The sequence below is a fragment of the Brassica oleracea genome, chromosome C6 (assembly GCF_000695525.1).
Source record: "Brassica oleracea var. oleracea cultivar TO1000 chromosome C6, BOL, whole genome shotgun sequence".
NCBI classification, from domain to species: domain Eukaryota; kingdom Viridiplantae; phylum Streptophyta; class Magnoliopsida; order Brassicales; family Brassicaceae; genus Brassica; species Brassica oleracea.
In genome coordinates, this window is record NC_027753.1 from 15027052 (window position 1) to 15037546 (window position 10495).

Here is a 10495-nt window from a genome sequence, read left to right on the forward strand (position 1 = left end):
GAAACCCAATTTTGTGTTTCCTCGAAATTTCCTCGGAAATTCCTCGGGATATTCCGAGGATTTCATTTTCAGTCGGAATGTCCGTCAGAATACCGCTGTTTTCTTGTAGTGACTTGACACTTTAATTGGTCCTAAAAGAAGATGTGAATTTAAAGATTCACCCCCTAGGGTGAACCTAAGTTTTGTTATTTATTATATATAGAGAGAACATGGGTATAAAAATTTTTAACCACTTAATGAAAAACGTATTTTTAAAAATGTCACTTTAGTGGTGGTAAAAATAAAAAAATATTATCATGAAAGTGGTAAACATGAAATTCCCCAATATTCAGGTACAATTGTTTCCTTAAATTTTTGAAATAGATTGACTGAAAAACAATACATGCCGGTTACAAAAAAAAATATGCGTTTTAAACTTGGTTGAAAATCGACATACAGTTGGAATAGTAATTATAACTCGTTTAGAATCTTTAATCATGCATAAATGCTAAATCAAAACTAACATACGTGTTCTATCTAAGAGGGAGGTTTTATAGGTTAAGAGTAGAATACAATTCAAAACATATAATATACTATAAAATAATCCGCGCACCCGTACGGATATTAGTTCTTACATTTTTATACATTGATATTTGTTTTTGATAATTAATGTTATATATTTTAGAAGTGTCGTAATATAACTAATTGTTTTCGAAAGACTTGTACTGAATCGAGTAATAAGGTTATTTTTGGTACAGATATCCGAACCCGTTTCAGATACATTTGTTATTTATATTTTTAGATTTTTATACATCAGAACCGAACTCATCCAGACCCAGAAAGACCTAATTCAAAACTCACACATAAATTTATAATATTTAAACGGGCCCAACTTCAAAAAAAAACGTAACCCAAAAAGAATAACCCGTACCTAAATGGATAACCAATGTTCATGCCTAACTGATTTTATAAACTAAAAAAAAACTCTTTTAATGTGTATGGCTAAATAAAGTGAAATAGAAAGAGTTTTTTTTATTTAGTAAATTAATTATATGGAGTGAAAAATTAAGTGACAATAAATGTAATACATTTTATTTTTTTGATTTAAGTTATTATTTTATTCATAAAAAATGTCTTTGAATTATGTTTTTGGCTACGTAATTTTCCAACGATTGAAACTAAAATTAAAAAAAAATTAGAAAAATAAACTAAACCGAATGTTTAACCATATGCAAAAGCTAGTTATTTTACGACGCTTAACTCTGAAGTTCTAAGAGTATGTATGACGGAAAAGGTAAATCAACTTTGATGATATAGATAATCAAATTAATCCTCTTAAGCTTTTTCATATGTCACTCTCGGCATGTTACAAAAAAATTGTAAACCATTATCTTTTGATGGAACGATATACAAGAGGACCGAAGCAAACATTGACGCAGAATCACCAACCAAAAGAGAGACCAGGTAAGGCTGAAACATTTTGTTGTTTCTTAATTTTTACGCCTTAGACACTAATCGAGATCCGAGACGTCATGAAAATAAAAAAAAATAGTTGGTCAACTTATTTGTTACACTTTATAATTGAATAAATTAACATATACATGATCAAGTTGTATAAGTTTAAGCCGTATTCATATGTTCTTTCTTCAACCTTTATCATATCAGAAGAAGACCCCACAAAAGAAGATCTAACAAGACATCTCTTCAACGCTTTCCCAAGGAGAAAACAAATACAAAGAGGGTTTGGACCAGTAAAGATGTTTCTTACGGCTATTTGAAGATCTTTGGGGTAAGGAATTTGTTCATATTCCCAAAGATGAGAGATCGAAGCTTGAGATGAAATCACAGCAGTACGTGTTCATCGGTTATGGTCAGGATGAGTTCGAGTAAATATTTTATGAATCATGTTGAGAAGAAGCTCATAAGGAGCATAGATGTTGTTTTCATGGGAGATCAAATGATAAAGGACATTGACAAGTCCGGAAATCCAACTCAGGTTTTGAGAGATGATCGATTCAGAGGCTACTCCTTCTACATCGGTTCACAGTGAGGTCGAGGTTGAGGTTCATGATGATACAACCAGTGCAGATGCTCCCGCACATGAAGATGGTAGTGGTGATCATGGTGAAGATCATGGTGAGACATCAGCTGCTGATAACCAACCTACAGTTGTTAGAAGATCCAATAGAGGTCTTAAACCGTGGACAGGTATGATCATAGTGAGTATGTATTACTTACTGATAGGAGAGAGCCTGGAAGCTATGATGAAGCTTTGGAGGATGAACACAAGGATGTGTGGTTTGGTGCCATGGATGAGGAAATGGATTCTTTTGAGGAGAATCACACATTCAAGTTGATGGAATTGCTTAAATTAACCAAGAATTAAGCATGAGGATACCAATTTTCCGCGTCAATTCAAGCTAGATTGGTTGTGAAAGGATACAACCAAAAGAAAGGGATTGATTATGATGAAATCTTTTCTTCTGTTGTGAAGATGTCATCCATTCGGGTTGTGCTTGAATTGGCAGCGAGCCTTGATCTAGAGGTTGAGCAAATGGATGTGAAGGTTTCTTTCCTTCATGGTGATTCGTAGGAAGAGATCTACATAACAACCAGAAGGCTACGTGAAAAATGGCTAAGAAAATTTGGTTTACCGCTTGAAAAAAATTCTTTATGGATTGAAGCAAGCACCGAGGCAGTGTATATGAAGTTCAAGTTTGTTATGGGGGAGCATGGTTATAGAGAGACTGATTCAGACCATTGTGTACTTTTGAAGGTGTTGGTGAGGATGATTTTATCATCTTGTTGATATATGTCAATGATATGTTGATTGCGGACAAGAACAAGGACAAAATTAAGGAGCTGAAAGGTCAGCTAAGTGAGTCCTTTGCAATGAAAGATATGGGTCCAGTGAAACAAATTCTCGGTATGAGAATTGTTCGAGACAGAGGTAAGAAGCTGATTCACTTCTCTCAACGTACATTGAAAATGTACTTAAACGGTTTCACATGAACAAATCTAAAGTGTTGAGTACTCCTCTTGCTCCATACTTAAGACTAAGCAGTCAACAGAGCCCGAAGACATATGCGGAGAAGGAAGATATAGCGAAGGTTCCATATTCTTCTGCAGTAGATAGTTTGATGTATGCCATTGTCTGTACAAGACCAGATTTAGCCTACGCCATTGGAGTTGTTAGCATGTTTCTCTCCACTCCGGGAAGAGAACATTGGAATATTGTGAATGTTTCCTCCACCTAGTCGGAGGGAGAGTTTGTTTGGTTCCTTTTAGATGGAGGAAACCCTTTGGGTTTGGTTGGTGATAACCAAACTTGGAGTTGGGCCATTGGTATTACTCAATCAGATTAGTATTGGACCTTAGGGGGCTAGTGAGACATTATATAAAATCTCTTAACCTAATTTGTGTGGTTAGTAGAAAAGATTTGACACAAGAAAGAAGAGTGCTTAAGAAGAATCTAGACAAAAAAAAGAAAATGAAAGAAGAAGGCAAATTTCATATGGGTTTTTCAAGGCAGGTTTGGAGAGTCAAACAGATCATGATCAGGCTGATGTTTTTTGGGAAGCTTCTTCAGTCAGTGGGTTAAAAGTTCAACTAAGGGATTTGGATTTCTAATGTTTGGATATTCTGTTTTCTGGGTTTTAGTGAAGCTGGTCGTCCCAGTTTTTCAACAGTGTTGATTAGAGTGTTTGGTAAATCCGATGGTTGGATCTTGTCTGATTGAGCTGAAATTTGGCAAATTTAGCAAAGGTGTTGTTGACTTGTTCATCCTGGACTTGTACGATGGGAATTAATCTCTGGTTACCGGAATCTGAGTGAACTGAAGTCGTCTTGTGACTGCCTATTTTAAAGCTTTGGTGTTGCGCTTGTTGTTGTTTTTGTGTTGGATATAGCTTTTTGTATCTAGAGTTTCTGTTCTATTAATTTTTTCCTTTTTACAGCGAAGAGGTTTTCAACTTGAAAAAAATGCTCATTTCATTTAGTTTCTACTTATACTATATCTTACTATCGTCAAAGTAGTTTCCTCACAGGTTCACGTAATTCTGCTGTGCTTGTTAAATATTTAAAGACAATTTTAACATGAGCACCCAAAAAATATGTAGAGACGAAGTCTCGTTTTTTGATAGCGAATAAAATTCGGACTCAAGAGAAACTATAAATGATATTTTTGTAATAAGCGTGATATATTTTCACATACACAATGCCTTTTAGAAGATTTTTTGTAGTTATATCTTACCGTTCATCACATTTTCGTAACCATCAAACCATTCCATCCAATTTGTACATCAAACAGGTAGCAATATTTATATACACACACACGGTACAAACTTAGAAGCATATTTTGTATGTTTTGTACCATTTTGAGACTTGTCATATAACACAATCATATGACACATGCCAACCATATCAATCATTTATCTTGCATATATATGCATTATATTTCACCTTAAACTCATCATAGACCACTGGTTCATACCCACCACCGATGATGGGAGTGCTGGCCTGATTATGGGCACACGTTTCACAAATGAGATTGCTGCTTCATTCAACCGAGCAGCATGATTCGCCACCTTCTGAGAAACAAATTCATTGAAAAGAAAAACAAAAGAAGAAGAATCAGATGGTGTGGATAAAATATTCCAAATTGTGTTCTGAAATACTCATGACTTCTGTTCTTTATTTGATAAGTGAAAAGATGAGTAGTAAGCTCAAGAAAGAACATGAAAGTCAGCAGCAAAAGACATATGACACATATAATCCGCCATATTATTTGCAACCGTAAGCAGCAGGACTCAAATTTAGGTTCTTATTGATGGTTTGTAATACCTCAATACCGGTTAAGCCTACCATTGCTGGTTTAACACACCTTTTATCACGTATATAATATGTAAAATCCGAAACAATAGGATAACTTCCATCTCCGACAAAAAAAAAACAAGAAAAAAGATGAATCAAAAGAAGATAATCTCTGAACGACAACAAAGTAAGAACTAGTCCAAGGAACTTTCAAAAGAACCAGTAACCACAGAAAAGAAGCACAGAGAAATGGATCAATCAGGTGGCTTTAGAAAGATTATCTCATTACTCTCTCGCCAACTACACATTTGATTATCCATTCCAATAGAATTTATTAAGAGTTAACCAAGGGTTACAAAAACACTTTCTTCATCAACATTTTGTAGTAGAGTCAGGGAAAAAATAGCTGTTGGTGAATACTATGACAATGGCCACTAGCTGGTTTTAACAAAGAGCAAACTTGGAGTAACTAAACAAAACAAACAGTTGTAGCTGGTAATCTGATTTCCCCGTCGAATCAACAATTAAATTTAAGTAAACAAACAGGAACAGAAAAAAACATATGAACCGGCCTCAAGAAGTAGACAATCAAAATAAACGGAAAGAGTTACCTTATCATCAAGGAGGACCTTAAGCTGCAAGGTAGAGCTCTTCCTCTTCTTCATATGATACAATCTGCGCCCTAACATAACAAAACCCACCACTGCTGCTGCCATGGAGAAGGACCAAATAGGATTAACTCTGAAAACACAATACTTCAAAACGTCAATCGGAATCTTCCACCACACAAATACCCTTTCTTCTCCTCCACCACCAGGTGAATCAATAGAAACAGACTTTCCTTGTACTGAAACTGGAGATTCCTCCTCTCTCTCCGTATCAAATCCTTCATCGGAGTCTAACCGAATTTTCTCCAAGTGCTTCACTTTCGCTATACTTTTGCTGTATTCCTCTGATTTCTCCAAACCCTTCACATCATCGTCACCGACTAATTTCTGATCATCGAGCCGATCGCTGCTAGAATCGGACCACAACTCGCTAAAAAGCCTAGGGCCATAAGGAGCGTCGGAGCTCGGTTCGATCCAGCCTGGACTACCCGATCGGACAGACCCATCTTCATCAATCGCATCAACGCGACCCACACAGTTTGAGTTCTCGATAGAGAAGTAATCGAAGGTAACCATACCTTGCGTGCCATCTTCAATCTCCTCCAAGCTCTTCGGATTCTCCTCCTCCTCCTCCTGAGTAGTTCCAGAGCTCTCGATCACCACTTCCCAGTCTTCTTGAAGCTCTCCTCCCATGACAGAGTTAGGGTTTGTTTCTTTGGACGAGAAATAAACTAAAAGGTGTGTGTGAGAGATCACCGATCTGAGAAACACATTCGGTCTTGGGTGATGATGACATGGCGTCCTGTAATTCGATAAAAGGATTAAATGGGGAAAAGAAGTTTGCTGCGTGTACTGGATTGAGAGTGTATATTACTACTGTGGGGTGAGATGTAGGGTAATAATACCTGCTTTTCCTTGCTTTGCTTATGAGATGGGCTGAAGTTGAATAAACTGGATAGGAGAGGAAATGGACACGTAGATGGATGCGGATCTTAGACCTCAATAAGAGACAATAGATCTAGTAGATTTTAAATCAATTTTACCAAACCAACTTTTTTGTTTAGTAGATCACCTATCAAATTAATCATCCAGTGACTATGTTACTTGTCATCAGGAGCTTATTGGATTAGAAGTTTTACAAAGTTTTAAAATTTTTAGTTTTAGTTCAATTTAGTTGAATTTTAAAGTTTTTCATGAAAGTGACCGTCTTTCTATTCTTCTAGAGAGAATTCTCTCTTGTTTTCATATCTCCGAACACTATTAAATCTTGGGGATTTTGCTAAAATAGAACAAAAAAATAGTTCTATTGTCTCTTTGCCATAAAACTCATATCAAATTGCCCCATTAATCTTTTTTTTTATATTATCCCAACTAAGTCCTTCTAATTTATAACCAATAATTGATGAAAAAAAACAATAAATAAATAATTTATAAAACTAAATAAAACGAAAAACAAAAAAAAAAATTGGTCTTTTACTCAAAGTTCTCTTCGAAGCCCTAGCTCAAAAAGAAGAAGCAAAACCCTAGCTTGATGGAGCCTCCGACTTCTGGTGCCCTTTCTCGGAGACGGAGGTCTCTTCTGCATCCCTTTATCTAGTTTTCCTTTTGTCCTCTCAGTGGATCTCGTTTCTTCCCGGCAGGATGTGTGGCCATTTATGGCGTTCAGTGGAGGCTCCTGGTGCAGAGCTATCCGCGGCAGAGCTGTGCTAGGTCGGAGGAAGGCGGATCTCTGGAACGTTGGCGAGTCTTGTGAAGAGGGTCCACCAGGAAATGTCGGCGTTTAGGGTTATGATGTTCCGAGCCAACAATCGTTTTTAACCTGGATTTGTCGGTGGTGAACTTCGAGATGGAGGCGCGTGGCTTTGATTTCGTCCCTTCCCCCTAGATCTGGACACACCAAAATAATTTCATTATTTCAAATTCGATATCTTTTAGAAAAAGAAACAAAATATTGTCAAGTTATATTATATATTTTTTTTAAAAATAGTTGTTACAGAAAAAATAAAAAAAAATATTTTTAATGTGGTCAGCAAAACACTAAACCCTAAACCCTAAATCCTAATCCATAAACCCTAAATCCTAATCCCTAAACCCTAAATCCTAAACCCTAAACCCTTGGGTAAACCCTAAACCCTTGGATAAATCATAAACTCTAAATCAAAAACACTAAAACCCTAAACCCTTGAGTGTTTAGTGTTTTTGATTTAGAGTTTAGGATTTATCCAAGGGTTTAGGGTTTACCCAAGGGTTTAGGGTTTAGGATTTAGGGTTTAAGGATTAGGATTTAGGGTTTAGTGTTTTGCTGGTTAAATACTATTTTTTTTTGTAATTACTACTATTTTTTATTTATTTATTTTTATCTTTTTATTTTAAAAGCATAATATAATTTGACAAATTTTGCTTCCTTTCATAAAATATATCGAATATGAAACAATATAATCCTATTGGTTGGTGAAACTAGAGGTTCACCCTCTAGGGTGAATCCAAGAATAAGTCAAAATTTATGACTTATTCTTGGATTCACCCAGTAGGGTTCACCAACCAATAAGATTGTGTTATTTTATATTCGATATCTTTAAAAAAATGAAATAAAATATTGTCAAATTACATTATGTTTTAAATATTAAAAGGTAAAAAGAAATAAATAAAAAAATAGTAGTAATTACAAAAACAAAAAAATTAATGTCGTCAGCAAAACACTAAACCCTAAATCCTAATCCCTAAACCCTAAACCCTAAACCATAAACCTTTGGGTAAACCCTAAACCCTTGGATAAATCTTAAATTCTAATTTAAAATCACTAAACAGTAAAAAACTCAAAGGTTCAGGGTTTAAGATTTAAGATTTAGAGTTTAGGGTTTAGGGTTCAGGGTTTAGAGTTTTAGTGTTTAGTGTTTTTTATTTAGAGTTTAGGATCTATCCAAAGGTTTAGGGTTTACCTAAGGTTTTAGGATTTAGGGTTTAGAGATAAGGATTTAGGGATTAAGATTTAGGGTTTAGTGTTTTGTTAACGACGTTAAAAATATTTTTTTTAATTTTTTTTCAGTAACTACTATTTTTTTTTTTTTTTTTTTTTAAAACATAATATATCTTGACAATATTTTATTTCTTTTTTTAAAAGATATCAAATTTGAAATAATGAAATCCTATTGGTTTGAATCTAGAGGTTCAGCCTAGGGAGTGAAGCGAAGAATAACTCAAAATTTATATACTGACCTGATGTTTCTCCGTACACTTTTATTAATTTCATGACTTTGTCACATTTAGAGGACTCCCGTTTACAGAAAATAAAAGGCTATCATCGCCAAATTTCTTCAACCAAATACTTACTTAGAATCCATTGTTACACCGTATTATTCTAGTTGAAGTCAACAGGAATTTATTTCATACTGTATTAAAAGATTGGAATATTGAAAGTTTGAAACGATACAGCTTTTCTAAGCAAGAAGTTTGAAACGATACAGCTTTTCTAAGCAAGAACCACTTAAATTATTGATATTAGAAAAAGTCAAACCAACAAAGAAAATTCAATTTCATAGGAAATTCTTCTGAGGTTTGCTTTTAGCTTCTTAGTTTTTTTGATAAAAGGTCTGCTTTTAGCTGTACGATAGCCTATATTTATTAATGACTAGCCACCAATATTATTGACTATGTAGTATTTTTTGTTCCCCAACTTTTGAACTCATAAATGGAGCAAATAATGTGTGTACACGCTTTTTCTACAACAAATGTAATCTCAACTTTTGTACAATGATTTCTTTGTATATAAAGTTGCCCGAGCGTTTATATAACTGGCATTATACAGAATTCTCGATATTAACTGAAAAAGAAAGTAGACCGTTTTTATTGAGTAATTAACAAAAAGATCATAAGAAACTCAAAAACTATATATCTTTTATAAATGGTTTAATCTTCTTAAAATTTAGTTAATTAAATTATATAAATTCTCAGATTTCTTACGAATAAAAATACTCTTCTGTCTTACACAGATTTGCACATGATGGACTTTTGAATCTCAAAACCGTATTTCACTTATTGTTTGAAAAAGTCCATATGTGCTTTACACACGTCAAAGACTTGGAAACTATACTCCATACATGTATAACAGTCAAGGTTGTCATCTTAGACCGTTTATTTGAAGTCAAAATTAAATAAAATATCAAATCCAAACATATCAAATACAAATATATACTCAATAATATGAGATGTGGTGAACCAAAAATGAATGTCATATTCAAATGTCTTCCAGCTCTGCAAACATAGTCCATATCAGTAACACCATCTAATCCAAGAATCTTTATGCTATCGAGTATTTATACAAATATAGACTACATTTTCTAGAGGAAGAATCACATTGTTGAACCAGAACTAGACATGAACTATTATCCCTAGATAATCTGGTATATTTAAAAATCTCTAATAATAAACATTTTAGAGAGATAGATAAAGATCTTTTGGAGCTAGTCAGATATGCGGAAAGTGAATGACAAATCTGGTTTAACGCAAATGAGATGGCAAACCCCATATCATAGGAGCATAGTGTAGATGAATCACAAGTCATAAGCTTGGACAATATCTGCATGGTGGATGGTTCATGGACTTTCACAGCTCAATTAGTGGTTGCGGTTAGGTTTGGATGGATGGCTTCAGCAAGATTTAACTTATGGGGACGCAAAATTTAAGAAGGTGAGAGACTGCTTTACACTCTTAAGTGGAAGCACTGCGATGGGAAATTAAAAGTATGCTTCACCATTCGCCATATCTTTGTTTTGGGACGGATTGCAAGGATCTGATCGCAATGATAAAAGAGTTTCAAGCATGACCAAGTTTTGCAACTGAATTGGAGGCGATAAAGACGTTGCAAATTTGTTTTTCGGACTTCAGTATCTCTCGTATCCCTAGTACGCAAAATAGAATTTCAGATTCTTTAGTTAAAACTGTAAGATCTTTTTATAAAATAGCCGTATGTTGTAAAAAAAACTAAAAATGTTCAACTGTTTGATCACGTGAAATAAAACCAGCCTGAAAGACCCAAATCAATATAATATTAATAAGACTTTTCGATGAAGAGTCTTAGAGCATCTTTAACGCAGTCT

At 34.5% G+C, this 10495-nt stretch overlaps 1 protein-coding gene across 1 annotated transcript; it reads right to left on the reverse strand.

Moving 5' to 3' along the window:
- Window positions 1-4220: 4220 nt before the first annotated feature.
- Window positions 4221-6196, reverse strand: LOC106296320. Its single transcript, XM_013732423.1, has 2 exons — window positions 5403-6196; window positions 4221-4568 (listed from the first exon to the last, which is right to left on the reverse strand). Exons 1-2 carry the CDS (start codon window positions 6090-6092, stop codon window positions 4437-4439), a joined length of 822 nt encoding a protein of 273 aa, XP_013587877.1. The 5' UTR covers window positions 6093-6196; the 3' UTR covers window positions 4221-4436.
- Between the last annotated feature and the right edge of the window lie 4299 nt (window positions 6197-10495).